A 20,024-nucleotide genomic window follows, 5' to 3' on the forward strand; every position below is an offset into this window, starting at 1 on the left:
GGCTCTTTCTATACTTGGTCCCAAAGACTCAAAGCATGCATCCTGTCCTATTCGATCAGACACTGGAGTTTCAACATGTACTGCTGTGTATGACAATATATCTTGGGAATTGAGCAGTTCTTATTTCAACATGGCGCAGATATTGCAAGAAAATGCACCTGAAGATCAACGAGCAAGTGAAGAAGCAGAAAAAGAGGTAGGTGTAGGTTTTGATTGTTTTCCCACCAGGTTTCAATTTATTTATTTTATTTGGGTCTCTCTAGCAAATCAACATAACAATAACAAACGGACAAACAAATTGGCAGAATTACTTGGCTCGAATATACCGTACCTTGGGATAGATAAAAAGTGAATGAAAATTTATTTTGCACAAATTGCGGAAATGTTTGAGAGATTGATGCATTTTTCGTTCAACACAATTTTATTAACTGCCACTACTCAACCTAACTATATCTTCTTTGTAAAGGCTGTATATATTTATGCATTTAACTATTTAGTTGAGTGATTCTCAAATTGTCCACGCCTTGATTAACCAGCATTTTAGGGATAAATTCGTAAGACTGGAAATTGCTTATTTCGAAATTCTCCAAATTCATAAATTGGATCGATAAAGGGCCTGTTGTAATTAGACAAACAGATGACACCCAAAAATATAATTGGATCGATGACAGATGGTAATTAGTATTCTAAAACCTAATTAATAACGGTAATGGAATCGATATCCCAATACACATATACGTATATATAGGGTTCCGAATATTTAGAAAGTCTTGTATTGGGAGTCGAATCGTCTTGATAAGTGTCGTATCGTCTCTCGATGTCGTCATGTCTTAACCATCTTCTGTATTCCGTGTCTACAACATTAAATTACTTCAACAACGTTCAACGTGTTTTTATTGGCTAAAGCATCACCACAAAATGAAGTTTAGCACTTAGTGTGTCTAATAAAGAAAAAGCTATTTATTTATGAGTTAAAAACAAACATTCACAAACCGTTATTACTACTGTCTTATTGCTGATTTTGGCTATTTTCAGTTTCAATAATTCATGCCTAAATGTTGTTTAATCTTTAAGTTTGTTGTAGGGCTTGGAAAAACAGTAACACTAATATTTTAATTTGTATTCTTTTTCCTTAAGATTATATCTTGGATGAACAGCTCATTGAAATACTGCAAAGATATTTGGGAGAAAACTCCGAAACAGTCTGTCGCACTGTACAGGCAATCCAAAATACATTATAGATTGGCATCTTTGCATCATAATTCATACAGAAATTGTGTAAGTAAATCTGGTATATAACTGATAGTGTTTATTCATGCCATATATTGTTTTGGCCTCACAAATTTATCAAATGAAGTAAAAATACTTGAACAATTACTGATTAAAAAACAACAAACCTGGTCAGAACTGACTTGATAACAAAATTGAAATTGTAGATGGACTTTATGGACACCCTGTATATGTACAGAGTGTTTTTTCCATGACGTGCTAAAATTTTCACACTGCAAAGGGAATTTATCAATACTTTATATAGTTTGTTGACCCCTACAGATGTAATAAATGAAATAAAACAATATAAAATAAACGGTGATAAAATAAAATCAAACTACATGAAGAGATATTGAAAACTGACTTCATAACAAAATTGAAATTGTGAGGGGACTTTATGGACACCCTGTATATTTTGTTTTATTCGCAAATGGTAAAGTTCCACATAGCAATTTAGCAAAATTGTGATTGAGTTTATGTGGTACTGAATAATTCACCAAATGATCAATTGAGTTTTTTATAATGTAGCGGCAATTATTTTTCAAATACACAAGGTCAAAGCTTCCTTTATTTCCAGCTAGGGATGTCCTTATCGTTTCCGTTTTCGTTTAGAGCTGTATTCGAATAGTTTTTTCCAATTTCGGTTAATCGTAATTTAACATGTATGAAACTTGCGACGTCGCGCACGATCTTTTTCGGTATTTTTTTTTTCAAAGTACGTTAGTAAGTGCTGAATCGTCCGTCGCGTGAACCATAGTGACCTCTGCTTTCTATCAAGCGTGACGAAACGGGCATGTCTGGGCATGTCCAGACTTGTGCGATTATTGCCGACAATCTGATGTTGACGGTGCAGGCAACCGGTACGGTAGTAGTAGTATTTTATTTCGTCAACAATGTCAAAATCAAAATACAACATACAACATTTCAAAATTAATTTCCAAGGCATTGTGACGAGGCTGTGACAAAGCGACCGTTAGGTCATCGAGTCAGTCACAGCCTTTAAAAAAATATAAAATTACCATTTTTTAAACGAAATTGAGCTGAAGTAGCATACACCGAAAATAAATTAACAAAACTAACACAGAGGAAAACAAAAACAAAACTCAATTGAATATGTTTAAACCATACTATGGGGGATGGCATGTACACAGTATAATTCAAGCCTAACCAACTGGAATAATGGTCTTTTACAGTTAATGTTCTATAGTAGAGTCGTATGTTTCACGAAAAAGGGACTCTAGCTTCGCTTTGAATACTAGTTCGATACATTGAGTGGCATGTAAAATCGTTAGAGTGACTCAGACAGGAAATAAATTACAATAAACTGTGCAGTAATAATTAGAGGTATGACATCATCAAAATTGTCAAATGAAGCCTTGAATTTGAAAATTCTGTAAATACAATCGTGAATTTTAGAGTATCCATTCTTGCTATAATAGTGGTTTTGGTGTTGTTCTGTTGGAAAATAACACAAGAAAACGTTGAAATAAAAATTAATTAACCTCTACTAGACACAAAATCTCGCAAGTTCAAGGTTGTTCAATAGAAATTTTGGCGCATAAAAAAATATTATTTTAGGAGTGTGTTTTAAACATACCGGTATATAACTGAATAGAACTCTATTAAAAACACGGTACAGTATCTCTGTTATGGAAGTGATTAGTTTTTTATTGCGAGTTTATCATAACTGCATAACGCACGGTGGAAGTTTTAAAGGTAAAGATGGGTACGGTGTCGTTTGATTGAATAGCAGTGCAGCAGTACCGTACCGGTAGCCTAATGGAATCGGAGTTTATCTGTGCCAGTAGGCTACGGTACTAGTACAGTCATACGGCACTGTGCCGCACAACATGAACATTATTATGTGTACCAGTTTAGGGTTCAGGTTGTGAGCCATGCACATACTTCAGGAGCTCTAAAAAGGAACTGTGGTCCCTGGAGCTGTAGCCAAAGCCACTGTGATTAAGAATCAGCTTCCCAGCCCTGATTAGAAGCTTGTGATGGCAACAGTATGTTTTCTTTAATTCAGAGAAATAACTTTCTCAGAGAATGCTCCAGTGATTCGCATCAGTTTAGTTTGACAGACTATGTCACATGTTCATTTCACCCACTTATGTTGGGAAATAAAGTTACTGAAACACTTGTGAAGTATAATTTTGGTTCTAGTAATTTAGTTTAAACGATATTCGAAATGTTTTTTCAGAAGCATTCTAGAATAGTTTAGTATTCGGATACGGACATCCCTATTTCCAGCATATTCAGACAAATAGGCTCTGTGCCCTGCTTGTAAAATATTCAAAAATAATTCGAAGCATATTCTGATTTATATACACACTGTAATACCATTGCTATATGTATTTTCATGACTAAAGAAGCATTTTGGAATCGGCAGTAACATACTTTTCTGTCAAAAAAAATTTTGATTCAACTTATTTATTAGTTTATCAGTATTAACTTGTTTGTGCTTTTCAGACCGACGCTCACAGATGTAAACAACTACGGAATCTGGCTGAGAAGAATTACAATAAGTCTATTGCAATATTAGAAGCATTGGATGAACATCCGTATGAAATGCTGAGAGTGCAACTTGAAAGAATGGCATTGAAGGAACATCAGATTACTTGTAAGTCTAATGCCAAGCAGTAGTAATAATCACTAATAATCGATGTTAGTTGGCTAATTTGCAAAATTCTTCTGGTATTTGCCATTAATATCAGTAATTTTGAAACTCTCCTTCCCAATCTGTCGAAATGCTCTGATAACTAGTTTTGGTTCCCCGCGGCTTCCCTTCCCCAATAATGTAATATCATTTTTTTCATAATTTTTTGCATGGTTTTCGTCTTTTGGAGAAAATAAACTTGACTTGACACACTAATGCATAATTCATCTCATCTATATTATATACTTTCTGTAGCTTTCAGTACTTCATTGGATGCTCATAACTTTGCTCAGAAATTAGTTTACTGCACATGACCTTGAGCAAACACGTCTTTTTAATTTAACAACTATAAGTTAGTATAATAAGTTTATTTCGAATCCATAATCGGCATAACAGACAATAAATGAATTTAGAAGATTTACATGTGGTTTTTGTTCATATTAATTTTACCTGGAAATTTGTAACAGAAACTAGATTCCACAATGCTTTTGATATATCAAATATTGTTACATTGACAATGCCACAGTTCGTTAGAATGGGTAGGTTTGATTTCACTTTTAGCTGCGATATTTGATATCTGTAAACAAATTTTGTTATAGTTAGTTTAATGCAAATAATTTACATCAGCATTCCAATATTATCCTAACTAATATTTTGACAACCTTGATTATCTTTAGCTCTGAACAGCGTAAATCAGAAGTTGAAGTTGTTGTTTGAAGGACTGCATGTCGTGCTTGAATGTGAGAAACCTCTTCGACGTGTTGAAAAATCTACAAAGGTAGGGTGTGATTTTTCTTTAGTCTAATTATTGTAAATTGCTTGAGCATATTACAAACTCACCGCAGTCCAAGCCGAAACAGAATTCATAGTCAGAATTTCGCACATCTAATGGTAATTGAAGTCACAATTCTTGATGGAAAATAAATCGATGACAAGAATGATTGAGTATTCTCAACAATTAAAACAGGCTGGAATTAGACTTTTCTCATAGTCAAGCTGAAATCAAAATTTTTGTCAGTCTTAAGACAGAGCTGGAGTCGTTTTCCTGTCTATACATAATTATATAGTTCGGCAAAATAATATGGTGCTCACCGACAATAATTATAGTTCTGTAAATTAGATATTAGAACCTTGGGTGTCACTGCCTGATGACTAGCTTTAGTTCCTCGCGACTTCCCTTTCTCAGGAAAATTGTATGATTATCTTTCTTTTTCTGAATGTTGTATGCGATTATTTTTTGCTGGTTAAATAAAATAGACTTGAGTATGGCCATGCTTGGGAAAGCACATTTTGACTGACGGTGCCAGGTGGAAGTCTTGAAATCCCAGATTGTGGCATGCACGAGTCATCCAAGTATCAAGTCCAGTTCCAATTTGAATCACTGAGCTAATCACTGCGATTATTTGAGTTAGCTTAGAAATCGATTGCTAAGACTGAGAGCAAATTTTGTAAGAGGAGATTCATAATTGATGCTATTGTGAAAATTGTTTTTTCAATTTCAGGTTGCAACAAAAGATTCTCTTTCATCACAAGTGGACAGTAGAGAGCAGCTTAACAATTCAGAAATTGATCCTTCAAATATCAGTGAAATGCTTGGCTTACTTGGTATCCTGGCAACAATTCTTCGGTCTTTTTTACTTTTAATTGTCAGATTTATGAAAATAACAGGATATGAACACGAGACTTCATTTGTCAGAAGAAGGTAAAGTAATGATTAGTGACCTCCACTTGGAACTTTTAGCACAATAGATGGTAGTCCCGTAGTGTGTGTACCAGGTTAAGGTTAGGCCCTAATTTTACTCCGATTTTCTTCATTTTAGTTCTATTACGAGTTCGGAGACTGTCTGTGTTAGCCAAGTGAATATACCCCCTGCCCATAGGTTTCAGTCCTTTTACACAACTTGATGTAAAGTAGGCGAACAAAATTAGTTACTTCCATATTGGTACACACACTTCTGGAGCGCCAATAGATGACTCATTCTCAATATCAACAAAATGTAAAATGTTGTTGACGTGTATGTGTTTTAGGTCTATGATCTCTTGTAGCAAAATATTTCATGGAGTTCAATTTACTTCCTATTTACAATTTGCAAATTGTAAGGTTCATGAAATAATAGTGATTCATATAATTTATTTGATACTAATGTTTGTAGATAGATAGATAAGATAATAAATGGATACTAGCAAAGAATAGTAGCATTAGTTGGTTTAAATTTGGAAGATTCTTGATGAGCAGGGCATTCATTTATATATAAATTTTCCCAGATGCGTTTGGGAGCTGCGGCAACCAAAGGAATTATTATCGATGGATATTTTCTTTGTTATTTAACAGACAATCACCTGGGAAATTAAGTCAACAGAATTTCAAAGAACTTTACAGCAGAACCTTGCGTTCATTGCAACAGATAAACGTTCCAGAAGAAGAAGACTCGAGTATTGATGGAAGCCATCTTGTTTTGCAGGAAAATGTTTCTACTGTGTTAAATGTTTTGAAAGATATTTCAGAAGTATTAGGAAAATAGTTTGATCATTTTTTTAAGGTGGGGGATGTATGAAGAAAGAGGTACTCGTGAAGTATCCGTGTGTACCAAGATGACGGACTCTGGACTGTAGTATGTGTACCAAGTTGATTCCAATTTTCCTTATTTTAGTTCTATTACGAGTTCTGGGACTAGCCAAGTGACTCCTGTAGTTTTTGTACCTCAAATTATGGTCTAAGCCTAACCTTGGTTCGCATACTTCAGGAGCACCAAGAAAGCTACATTTAAAATGAGAAATTTGGCCACTATTATTTTTACAAACTGGTTATCAATTAAATCACGGGGCTGACAGTATCGCTCTTTCTTGTTTTGTAGTTCCAATCATATCTTTCACTAAATTCGAATTAGGTTACTTCTATGGTTGGAATAGGCAATTTCTGAACTGCCAACAAGAATCAGCCAGCACTGCTCTTCCTATTTAGAAATTTTAGTCGTTTAATCGGAGCTAGTTGTTCCAACTTCGAGTCGGAATTGTGCAATTTCTACAATATTTTATTAAATGAATTCAATTTTAGTTTTTTTGATCTGTGGTTAATGATCTCAAATGTCAAACATTTAATCAGTCGAATGGAATTTCTTTCCAATATTTTGTTGCGTGTTCGAGCATTTATCGTGTCTGTATTATATCAATAAATTATCTAATTCTTTGTAATATTTCATCTGATATATATACTGATTTAGTTATGTATCTTCCTATGACGACTATTTGCTACTAGCCGAGTCTGCCAAAGGAGCCACCGTCGTATTGTATTGAAGTGATACCTTTATATTATAACCATACCTGTGTTTAGAATAGACTCAAGAATGATATTACCTAGCTGTACATCGGTACCAGTATGCGTTACCGGTATACTGGTACCACAATGCGGCTGATATGGCAAATTGCATCTCCCGTGTGCAATTCTGGTCAGGAATTCAAAACTAGTATGCGCAGGTGAACGGAAATGTGTTATTTTTGTATCGAGTCGAAATAGAAGATGCTGAAGTGATGTCCAAGTCCATGCTTACTAAAACAAATAACTAATCCCATTACCGACATGGAATGGTAACCTGACGAAAGGGCCGTGGTGCGCCATATTATTAAGCTGTCTTGTCGGTTTTCTCCTCTCCCGGGATAAATATTCAAATCCTATCCTAATTGCCTTTTATATTGGAGTAACATTCCAAGCTTTTGTTTGTTACTGATACATTACGGTCATTCGGTGTGGCTCAACGGGCTAAGCGTTAGCAATACGCTCGCCACCGCACCTCTAATTACACTGCGTGGGTTTGCAGGTTCGAATCCCATGCAGGGATGGTTATGTGCGAGAGGATTGCTGGACTCCTCGCCGTCGTTTGGTGGTGGTTCACGTAACCGCTGGTCGGTTACGGCTTCCTCCACCACCAAGTCCATGCTTTCGAAAACAAACAATATAACTAATCCCATACCCGACTTGGAATGGTAACCGGACGAGAGGCCTTGGTTCGCCATATGGATATGCCGTCTTATCGGCTTTCCTCTCCCCCGGGATAAATATGTAAATCCTATCCAATAAGGAGGACCAATCTATCATTTTATTACGGCCTGTAAGAAAACTTGTTCGATCTTATAAGATAAGATTTTATTTATGCTGAAAAGGCTTCTTTCGTATGCTGCGAAGAAGCATATTTGCATATTTCTATAACGCTTCCTAATTGTAACACGGCGCTCTAGGGAGTCAAAGGATCTGTTGTAAAATCGCACTGACTTTGGAGTTTCTATCCCATTGTTCTTGTCAATCGATTAATTGAATGGTACGGCAACGCTATGCTAATTTTGAAAGGTGGTATCAGTGCTTTAGGGAAATATTCAGAAAATCTATACCGAATATGGGCATGGCGAAAAAGTGTTGTTGAGACAGAAATAGCTCTTTTTTAGCTACAGCGCAAATCGCAGTCTGAGGAGACAGCAAAAGGATATTATCTAAAGAATCTATAGACTCCGTGATGAACTAAAAGTTTTGTATATTTTCAAGATTTTTTCAAGCGCCTTGTGAAAATTTGAGCCTAATGCCAACATATCTGAGCTTATCATATGGCAGGGGTGTGGTAAAACTTTTATCCATAATATTTCAATGCAATGAACTGGCGATATCTTGCTTCATGGTAATTGGGATACCGTCAGAATTTTTTTGCTAAATTGGACAGGACAATTTATCGAAAATGATTAAGAATTCCCATCAACAAGAATGAGTCAATATAGGCTCGTTGCAATTTTTTTGCTTGACGTAACTTATTTTATAGATTTAACAGAATTTAGTCCTGGAGTTTTAGATAAAGTAGAAACATGTACCTGGAAGCGTAAGTGATAACGTCTCATAATTATAACCTTTGTATGAAATTCACAACATTATTAATTTATATATATTTAATTACTTGCGAATATGGGCTAATATTTGACCAAACGTTCTATTATCAGCTATCAATAAAACGCTTTGCCCATTCCGTAGACTGTAGAGGAAACAGAAACTGCTCTAAATCGAAAATTAGTTGAATGGTATATGAAATAACGTTACTCGACAAATACAGCAATTTTATTTGTAGAGCAACCCTAGCGCAAGATAAACAAGTATAAATGTCTTTTTTTCCAAAATGGCACTAATTTTAACCTATTTTCGTTTTTAAAAGCATTAGAATTATATAGAATAGAATTTTATTGTGCCTAAACGTTCTCGCGGTTTCTACAAGATGTGGTTTCTACAAATAACCCAAAATATTTCAGTCAATGATAGCGATTCATTCTACAACAAAAACAAAGTATATAGAGAATGGCTGGCGGCTGTGATTTTTTCGTCTTTCGCAATGTTATTAAACATCTACGTCTTGGTCGTAACTTTGATTCATGAATGGAAAGTACAAAAAGAAAACAGTGAAATCACGGACCGAATTCGTCAGGAGGATCGATATTCAAGAATGAAAAAACATATAGCCATTGACGTTATGAGATACTTAATCATTACGTTTCTATTTTTGTTCGTTGTACTGGGATGTCTTGATTTTATTGAATTACGTTATTCTTTTGACGATGAAGTGGATATATGCAGAAACCTGCGATATGTGAAGCATGTTTTAATCGGTATTTGTGTCTCTGTACCGTATCTGATTTACTGGATGCGTCAAAGACAATTTTACAAGTCAGATTTACTAGAGCCACTATGCAACAAATTTATGCGAACATTGAGTTGGCTAGTCTTAGCTTTTATGATCATTAGTTTGCTTACGGGTTTACTAATAATGATTATTCGTGGCGAATATAGGAATTCCTTACTTGGCTGCAAACGTGTACGCTTCTATGTATATCGTTATGGCAATTTTCCAATTTTCTTTACTTTTTCTTTTTGTTTATCCTTTGTGGAAATTTAGAAACAATCATAATGCACATTCCAGGAGATTATTAAAACGGATTAAACGGTCTTCGATTGCTACAGCAATAACGATCGTTGCAATGATGATTGGTTCTTCAATCTCTTTTATATACAATTCGTACTTTCATCTGATAATTTTTGATTCACTTATATTGAGATTCGTGATCCTAGTTGTTACTATCTGTGTCATAGCTTCTTTCGATGAATGGAAAGGCTGTTTCCCTTTGCTCATCACGTAACTTTAGTCCAAGCTACAATCTCTGATCGGCCTCACAGTCATTCTTATCACCATACTACTATTCTCGGATGAATACACAAAATATTAATTGTCTTGGAGACTGCCTTACGCTGTGATTTGAATAAGAAAAGCTATTATACGAATTTTTTACTTTCGCGCAATTGCATTGTGTCTAATCCTCATTAATTAAAACAGGGGTCCCCGTGACAAAGTTTGAAATTACTGATTTTTTTGCTCTGCTTTTATTAGCCAGAAACTACGAAGAGTAAAAATAAATACACATATATTGTTTTATATGTTGTGCGTATATAGTGAAATTAGGTATCATTTTTGGTACTGCCGAAGTATGTGAACCAAGATGGCGGACACCGGAAAGTAGTGTCCTCTCGTCCGGTTACCAGTTCAGGTCAGGTATGGGATTAGTTAGCCAGTTATTTGTTTTCGGAAGCATGGACTTGAGTACGTGTAACAGGTTAGGGTAGGCCATAATTTCAGGTACAAATATTACGGGAGTCACTTGGCTAGACCCGAACTCGTAATAGAACTAAAATAATAAAAATTGGAATAAAATTATGACCTAACCCTAACCTGGTACACATACTACGTTTCGGTGTCCGCCATCTTGGTTCACATACTTCAGGAGTACCGTTTAAAATATATAGATTTATCTTATAGGCCTACTATAATTTGTCGCTATCCTTCTTTTTACTTGCATTTTTACTTTTCTACGAATAAGAATTTTATTCACCAAACTTAAACCATGATTGGGTCATATATAAAAAGACTACGTGTGTGTAGATCAGTGAATCTTTCCTTCCTTCGTCTACTTTGAAACTCTTTGTTTCTTCCTCACTAAACAATACTTTGTTTGGCGCTCCAGAAGTATGTGTTGCAATATGGAGGTAACTAATTTTGTGCGCCTACTTTACATCAAGTTGTGTAAAGGGACTGAAACCTATAGGCAGAGTGTATATTCATTTGGCTAACACAAACAGTCCCCAAACTCATAACAAAACTAAAGTGAGAAAAATCGAAAAAAACAACAACAACAACTATGGCCTAATTCTAATCTGGTACACAGGCAGGGACCGCACCGGCGCGTTCGTTTCTTCAGTACGATGTGCTATACTTTTTTAAGTCATCTTTGTCAGATAAAGTGCCACAGTCTTCAAGTTCTGAGGTATTTATTAGCAGTATAATATTGAGTCAATATTGAGTCGCAGTCTTCTATTCCTAGTTTTTTTTTCTTTCTAGTGGCTATTCGCCGACTTATATATTCGACAGCACAGATGGGCCGCCAAAAAGTGTCACATCGTTAACACTCATTTTGTTGTCGCCCCATCTGTTTATTTGATCTAATCAAGGTTGACACTGCAGGCTCCGCTATCGCGATATTCGCAATATTGAGTTCAGTTATACCAAACGACAATAGAGGGTGGCCCCCAGATACTAGCATACACACTACGGGAGTACCATTAATTCGTCATCTCTCATGAAAATGGCAAAAGTCTAGTTTCAGAGTTTTACCAACATCACAACGTTATACTGACACAACGCATACTGATAATTACATCAAGAGTACATTAATTAAGATTTATATAGTCAATTTATTCCAAATTGAATCATTCACAAAGCAAAAACTTATCACAATGAGCACACCTCATCATGATATGCAAGCATTATTTTTGAAAAAGTCCTGCTTGTTTCAACTTTATTGCGTTGTAACGTCTGCTCTGTCTTTGAAATTTTATCGTTACTTTAGGCGCTTCAGAAGTGTGTGTACCAATATGTAGGTAACTAATTTTGTTCGTCTACCTTACAATTTGTATAAACGTATTGAAGCCTATGGGCAGAGGTATATTCACTTGGCTAACAAAGACAGTCCCCGAACTTGTAATAGAACTAAAATAAAGAAACTCTGAATCAACCCCAACCTGGTACACACACTACGGGAGTACCCTACCTTATACAACTAATGGAACCCCAAAACACTGGATAGTAAAAATCAAATTTATTTTAATAAATACTATGATATATTATATATGACACTTCTTTGAGAATTCTTTCATTGTGTTTTTCTTTTCTTGGTATTTTCGCGATATTGCCCTAAAATGTTTCACCTTAGAAATAATTCTACACATCAAACTAATTAAAAACAGAACTCTTTTGATAAAATATGGTAGAAATTGCACAGTTCTGACTTGGGACTAACATTTCCAGAAAATTAAACTACGTTACGATGAAGTGTTTTAAAATATCTGATTAGAAATAGTACTTAGTATGGATAATTTAGTTAAATAGGGCAATGACAAAATTTGCGTAAAGACGTGATAGCTGCCTGATTTGTTTGAATCACCACAAATGGTAGAGTGTATTTATACTCCTATAAGAAATGTTTTCTTCCCACTCGGTAGCTTTGCGCAGTGGCAGTATCGTAATTAATGAGGTTTATCCGAGGTGCGATTATTGCTAGTTGAAAACTATTACCAATACCCCGCTCTGGTGATACAAACGTGTCGCTTGTGGCAATTTGTGAATGGTTCTGCGGAATCTAACCTGATACAAGAAAGAGAAAAGCTGACCGACGGCAACAATTCTGTCAACGTGTCTCGATAAACGCGACGAATTCGTCTGTCAACAGGTTAAGAGCATCTAAAAATTTTATTTTCTTTTCGTTCAACGAACATAAATAATTACACTGACTGCTTTCTTGTTTCTATAGCACAGACATGACTATACACATGTCCTCTATCGTTCGTTGAAACATACTTCCACTAAGCAACAAAATATGTATTTCACATCATCACGAACACCCCTTCAATAGAAAAAGTCGAGGGAATATTCAGTTACACACAAGTAGAAAGTCCCCGCCACAAGTGAAAAAAACGTAAATGACGAAACGATAAAATGACGTATCGTTTCCGGTTTGCCGAGAATGCTCTATAATATTGTGTTTTTTGTTTCACTCGATATATGACTTGTGATCTGACCGTAATCTTACTGCATTAGGAATTAAGTGTGTACAATTTTATCTGTATTTGGAATTTGGATCGTGCATCTTTTCAATAATATACAACAATTCGACAATCAACATTGTGTGCTTTTTGACCTCTGAAGGAGTCAAGATCGGAGTTAACGTGTGTTCAATAACACGGGAGTGTGGACACGCAGATAGGGTCGAATCTTTGTTGCCCTATACTACATTGTTAATACTCTCAGTAATCTTCTCGATGTTTTTGATAACTTCTACCGTCTTCGTTTTAAAATTAGTTTGTATGGGATAGGTTTCGTGAAACCCTTCAAAAATTGCCACAGGCGACGCGTTCGCGTTACAAGGGCGGGGTATTGGTAATAGTTTTCAACTAGCAATAATCGCACCTCGGATAAACCTCATTGGTTACGATACTGCCGCCGCGCAAAGCTGCAGAGTAAATTTCAAATTTTTGTGTAATCTTATTAAAGAAATCCACCATTTGTGGTAATTCGAACAAATCACGCAGCTGTCACGTCTTTACGCAAATTTTGTCATTGTTCTCATGTAACTAAATTAACCATGCTAATTACTATTTTTAATCAGATATATTGAAACTCTTATTCGTAGCGTAGTTTAGTTTTCTGCAAATATTAGTCCAAAGTCAGAACTGCGCAATTTCTGCCATATTTTATCAAATGAATTCCCTTTTTAATTGTGGTGTGTAGAGTAATTTCTAACATAAAACATTCAATCGGCCGAATGAAATAATTTATCATTATTTCTTTGTGAGTTGTTCGAGCGCTTGTGGTATATATCGTGCCGGCATTATATTAATTAATTATCTTATTACTTTACTATTTTCTGGGTTATTCGAAGTCCAATAATATATATATATATATATATACCAATATACCCATATATACCAATATTTTTGTTTGTGATACAATAATTTGGGGTACGATGTACATAACTCTTGATTTTTGTGGATTCGTGGAATAGTATGTATAAAATAAACATGAAAAAAATGAACTGCTGTTTGTGATGACGTAACGTAAGTATTTCGTTGCTTAGTAGAAGTTAAATAGGAAATAGCAGACATGTGTATAGTCATATCTATGCTGTAGAAACAAGAAAGCAGTAATCAAATATACCGACACTAAAGTTCGACAATGAGTTCCTGCATTTAAATACATCGAGTGTCTAACAAAGCAGCGAGTTTGATGAAAGGTTGGATGACAAACAATACGGATGCGGACGATGGAAACGAATTAAACAGCGCAAAATAAAATAACAAAATTTTGAAGAAATATCTGGTCCCGAAGGACTTTGAGGAATAATAAAACTATTAGCTTTGCTATTAGCATCTTATTTCATCTTTAAGAATAGAGTATGTGTAATCGAATCGTGCATTAGTTGTGAAAGAGCGATTTTACTCCACGACAAAAATCACTCCAACAACAACAACATGAAATTAGCAAACAAATATAAAGGTCCATTTCGTGTCCAACAACCTTTATTAATACTTGATTTTATATTCCTATCCGAAAATGAAAAATTATTCAGTTTATTTATATCATAATCCACAGTAATATCTTGACAGCGTCGTTAGCATCAAAAAAGAAAACTAGGTAGCGATCGGAGACAGCTGACTTATCGATCTGCGGTTTCGATTCCTTCGCTCTGACTCAAGAGCGACACTGCGTGTCCCATCACTAATTAATTGATAACCCGCTAATTATACAACATAATTCATCCAGGCTTCCGGTCCGAAATCTGGTGAATGCACATGCAAAATTTGGAGCAGATTCAACCTCGCTTCCGTGAGATATCGCGTAAAAACAAACATACAAATACCTATCAACAAACTTACCGATCAAGATCGATAAGTAACAAACAGACAAACAGACAAATACCTATCAACATACTTACCGATCAAGATCGATAAGTAACAAACAGACAAATACCTATCATCATACTTACCGATCAAGATCGATAAGTAACATTCAAACAAACAGACAAATACCTATCAACATACTTACCGATCTAGATCGATAAGTAATTACGGAAAAAAAATATCAATTTGTACATCCCCGTTTTATTTCGCGTAAATATGTGAAGTTACGTGAGTTTTGGGGGTCACCTCAAATGATAGAGTACATTCACACTCCTATACGCAATTTTATCTCTCCAGCAGTAGATTTGCGCAGTGGCAGTATTGTAACCAATGTGGTTTATCCGAGGGCCGATTATTGCTAGTTGAAAACTATTACCAATACCTCGCCCCGGTGACACGAATGCGTTGCCTGTGGCAATTTCTGAAGGGTTCTGCGGAACTTATCCTTAACGAACTTATAATTTAGAAAAGCGGGTTGCAGGTATTTTTGTTGTAGCAAGATTTCATCAAAAACTTAAGAGAGGTTTGCTAAGAATATAAACAATGTAGCACAGACGTAGAACTGAAGAATTCCATATTCCCTCGAGATATACGAGATTATTTTTATATTGGGATCATTTGTACAAAGACACCGACAATGCTCAAAATAGGAAAATTAGTAATTATTTAGTGAGGGTTTGGGTTAAGGCCAGGAATGCAGATTGCGCTGTAAATTCGAATATTTGAGTAATTCTTAACCCTAACCCCAACTGGATAATTACTAATTTGTTATTTAAAAACGTGGCGGGGGAGTTTTCTTAATTCTCACAATTTTTACATTAGAGTCGGGGGCTTTGTTCAGAAGATCCCTAGATTCTTGCGATTTGTATGTAACTTGATCTTTTCTTTTGCCGATTAAAACTTTTGTCATTCTTGTTGTCACTGTGTCATTTATTCAGCTTCTCTTGGAATATGATTCTCGTTTATGATACAATAATTTGATGTACGATGTACATAACCCGTGATTTTTGGGATTTATGAAATAGTATAAAATAAATATGAAGCAATGGACTGGTGTCCGTGATGATGTGAAATACAAAATTAATATTAATTTTTAATTTGTACATCCCAGTTTTATTTCGCGGAAATATGTGACAGTTACGTGAGGTTTTAGGGCCACCACAAATGATAGAGTTCATTCACACTCCTATACGCAAATTTCTTTCTTCAGCATTAGCTTTGCGCAGTGGCAGTATCGTAACCAATGAGGTTTATCCGAGGTGCGATTATTGCTAGTTGAAAACTATTACCAATACCCCGCCTTGGTGACGTAAACGCGTTGCCTGTGGCAATTTCTGGAGGGTTCTGCGGAACCTATCCCTCTATAAACTTATTTCAGAACGAAAGCTATCTCCAGAAATGGTATTTTGGTTGACCGTTCTAAAAACTGTGGACACGTTTCTATTAGGCTATTTAGCGATTTGGATGTAGCTGAATCTTGTTCCCGTTCCTCTTTATTTTTAAACTCCCTACATTACTGTTGTCGCAGTGTCACTTCTTTCCTATTCCCGTATCACAACAGAGGTCGTACTCATCGATATACATAAGTAACACGCGGGAGTATCGAGCGTTTTATGTTCGCAATTGCTTGAAGGCAGCGGATATAAACATGCTGGATATCTTAATTTTATAGACAAAGCCATCATGTCATGATTTGCAATTAAATACATCGGTCCAATGTTGCGTTTGTATTTTACGTTTCGTTTACGTTTGTATTTTACGTTTCGTTTACGTTTGTATTTGACGTTTCGTTTATGTTTCATACGTTTTACGTTTCTTGTCTTCTTTTTGAAATATTTATTACAGTTATCCCCAACATTATTCTGCTTCGCATGCAATGTTCATAACTGTACGAAGGAATGAAAGCATGAAGGACAAGAGAGCTACGCTCAAATATATGGGCACGTCTGTTCACAGTACAGTACGGTTTACCGTACCGTCGGATTACAGTCTACAAATATATTCACACCAAGCGAAGCAGTGCAGTCGGACACAAAATGGCGTCCGATGCCCGCAGAACGTTCAGTGACGTCATATCAAACAAAAACAAATCTTACAGAGCTAACAGAAATATTTGAAATAAATAAAAGTAATAGCCTTCTGGAGAAAAATTTCATCTTCAACCACTAAAAATTTCAAAGCAATTGGTCCAGTGATCAAAGTGAAAAGCGGTTTTTTAATATTTCCACTAGGTGTCTTAAAAGTGTCAAAGAACAACATAACAAAAAAACGATCGTTATGTCCACTAAACGTGTCCAATAAAACAGAATTGAATTAAAATATGTCACAATTCGCTTGTCAAATTTTCTAGAATTACAACAATAACAGTCCAGCAGAGATAAGAGAAAATACATTCTTTGTCTTCAGAGTAAATGAACAAACATAAAATTATATTTATTGTAAATCATTTTTTCATGCGGGATGTCGGTCATTTATTTCAGAACAGAGATTCCATTCAGACATTTATAATCTCGTTCACCCCTTTCCTAAACGTGAAATTTACCCTATGAATTGTTTAGGATGTCTATTTCAGTGTTGTGTAATGAAATTAAGAAAATGGAACTAGGTTGGACCCTGGTGCCTGCGTGATAATGGCAAAAGCATCAATTGCGTAAGAAAATACTTTGCAATCTTCTATCTGGTCAACAGCTACATTTAGTCATGTACGTTCTTGCTTGTGAAATTTACCCCGATAAAGGTTAAGTTTACCTCCGGGTTCAGCCCTTAGTTTATAAATTGCGTTGTAAGGGATTTCGTGAAATTTCCTAGTATTTCGGGATCGACATAACAAAAATAGGTTTGGCACAGGAGTGCTGTAATCCCAAACAACATTGAAATAGTGGTTTTTAAAGACAATCATGTTTATACACAATTCAAACCCACCCAGTTTCTTTATCATCATGTTTTCGCATATTTTTACAAATTACAAGAAACATTCTATTATAAATCAAGAAACGATATTTTGGTTTGACCTTCTCACGAATTCTTTTGGTTATAAAACGTTATCTTTTTAATAAACAAACAAGTGATTACTCGGAACATCTACGAAAGAGATGACACAGTCACCTACAAAATATCAGAAAAATCTCTGGCTTCGATTTGTTCTTGCAATCAGCTTTGACTAACCTTGTTTCACACATACGCTGCTATTTGCTAATATCCATCATTTTCAATTCTCTTCCACACCCCAACACTAACCAAACTAGCTATTTTAAAGATACTGCTCAAACCTTTTACAATGTCACATTATAATACATGTAATCCACCGTATTTCTTGGAACTGTTTATTTACAAGCTCTATTATTTTTCTCAACGATTTCTTCATGTAATCAAGGTATTTTGAGGCTGACAATTGACATTTTTGGTTAATTTTTGTTGTTATAAATTACAACGCCCATCACGTATCATCGTTCTTACAATATTTGGCAATAGGCAAGAATTACATATTTATAAACCTACTTACTTATAATAACATTCGATAAACAGAACAAAATGAAGGATTATTTTTATGTCTGACCCTAGTTCCACTTCATTAAACGTAACTTACCGTTCAATCATACGGCGTATATTCAAATTCTGTTTGCAATCGCCAAGTCTAAATTTTTATGTTCATTTGTTATTCATTACACCACAAAAAGTCGGAATCCTATTGAATCGAGGCTTCTGAAGTGTGAAGTGTATGTACCAATATGGAGGTAACTAACTTTGTTCGCCTACTTTACATCAAGTTGTGTAAAGGGATTGAAACATACCGGCAGGGGGTAGGTATATTTACTTGCTGGCTAACACAGACAGTGCCCGAACTCGTAATAGAACTAAAGTGAGGAAAATCGGAATAAAATTATGGCCTAACCTTAACCTGGTACACATACTACGGGAGTACCATTGATTCGACATTTATTACACTTAATACGTTTTAATCTATTCAACGGAATGGCTTGTTCAGAATTATTATTGTTAAATCACCCCGATAATTTAACTTTTGTTTCATTTGTAAACATGAATTATGTGCCTGTAAACAGAAACTATAGTCGCTATCTAAATAAAATAGAAAGACATTCAAAACAATGCTTAAACTTGAAAAATGATGAAGTTGGTGTCTTTCAGCTTAAGAAGTGTAATATGGCCTGCTATTTCATTCTTATGCACTCACTTTATATGTATTGTATTGTGTGAAATGATGAGGGCTGGTTTATTCATTTACGATTGTTCGTAACGAATGACAAGACGTAACCACCACACGTTAGTTACCACAGATTTCTCCCAATTATGATGTCATTCCCTAAAGCTTACTTTGCGACAATGCGGTCAGATAATTTTATTGATAACCTTGTCAGTGGAATCAACTAATCTTGTTGTTATAACGACGTCATATTAATATAAATATGGATGACTAGATTCAAAGATTACATTGTGATGTGAACTTACAATTATCAATGCTGTCGAGAGCGTTTTTTGTACATCTTGGCTCAGACCCAGTCAAACTTAATCGGAGAATGGGACTTGCTGGCAATTAGGTGTACTTCGTCTTCCTTCCCGACAACGAATAATTTTACCAATACGGTGAATTGCTAAGTTACGATGCAACATCCCTTCATCGACATTAATTACCTTATTGTTCTTTCATTAAGCTGATGTTAACGATTGCATTCACAAATTTGAACTTTTGTTGAAAAGGTATTCCGCAAAATTTTGCGATGGAACTCAGTAACACCTAATTTTGTCATCGCGTAACGTTTTGCAATAACGACTGGAAAATTAAAAACTTAATATTAGTAAAATTCCATTTTGCTTTTGCCATTTCCAATTGTGGTCGACATAATATATAATTTCATTCGTTCATGACCTATATAAACCGATTGAATAATAAAATGAAACTTGTCTCGGAATTACCATGTTACGGCTTTTCTCGATAGAGCAACAACATTTGGTGAATGTTTTATTTTATAGTTTTTTTTATACTATCTACTCGTCAAGGAATAAGGTTAGCCCTGGTGGAAGTAAGTTGCTTTACCGTCGAATATTGGA

General features: G+C 35.2%; 1 protein-coding gene and 4 non-coding genes across 5 annotated transcripts in view; 4 read left to right on the forward strand and 1 right to left on the reverse strand.

Moving 5' to 3' along the window:
• Positions 1–7,120, forward strand: part of LOC120339316 (erythroid differentiation-related factor 1-like) — a 28,336-nt gene extending 21,216 nt beyond the window's left edge. Inside the window, exons 22-27 of the mRNA XM_039407413.2 lie at positions 2–196; positions 1,138–1,278; positions 3,742–3,892; positions 4,606–4,706; positions 5,431–5,630; positions 6,261–7,120. Coding sequence (XP_039263347.2) covers positions 2–196; positions 1,138–1,278; positions 3,742–3,892; positions 4,606–4,706; positions 5,431–5,630; positions 6,261–6,450 — 978 coding nt within the window. The 3' untranslated portion in view covers positions 6,451–7,120. The remainder of the gene's footprint in view (position 1; positions 197–1,137; positions 1,279–3,741; positions 3,893–4,605; positions 4,707–5,430; positions 5,631–6,260) is intronic.
• A 5,381-nt stretch (positions 7,121–12,501) lies between these two features.
• LOC120340253 (U4 spliceosomal RNA) lies at positions 12,502–12,640 on the forward strand. Its single transcript, XR_005569302.2, has one exon. It is a non-coding gene; the product is annotated as a U4 spliceosomal RNA (small nuclear RNA).
• Positions 12,641–13,373: 733 nt separating this feature from the next.
• Positions 13,374–13,512, reverse strand: LOC120340248 (U4 spliceosomal RNA). The gene has a single exon (XR_005569297.2). It is a non-coding gene; the product is annotated as a U4 spliceosomal RNA (small nuclear RNA).
• A 1,746-nt stretch (positions 13,513–15,258) lies between these two features.
• On the forward strand, positions 15,259–15,397 carry LOC120340254 (U4 spliceosomal RNA). The gene has a single exon (XR_005569303.2). It is a non-coding gene; the product is annotated as a U4 spliceosomal RNA (small nuclear RNA).
• Positions 15,398–16,171: 774 nt separating this feature from the next.
• On the forward strand, positions 16,172–16,310 carry LOC120340251 (U4 spliceosomal RNA). The gene has a single exon (XR_005569300.2). It is a non-coding gene; the product is annotated as a U4 spliceosomal RNA (small nuclear RNA).
• The last annotated feature ends 3,714 nt before the right edge of the window (positions 16,311–20,024 follow it).

Source organism: Styela clava, chromosome 9 (assembly GCF_964204865.1).
Source record: "Styela clava chromosome 9, kaStyClav1.hap1.2, whole genome shotgun sequence".
In the NCBI taxonomy this organism is placed as follows: Eukaryota; Metazoa; Chordata; class Ascidiacea; order Stolidobranchia; family Styelidae; genus Styela; species Styela clava.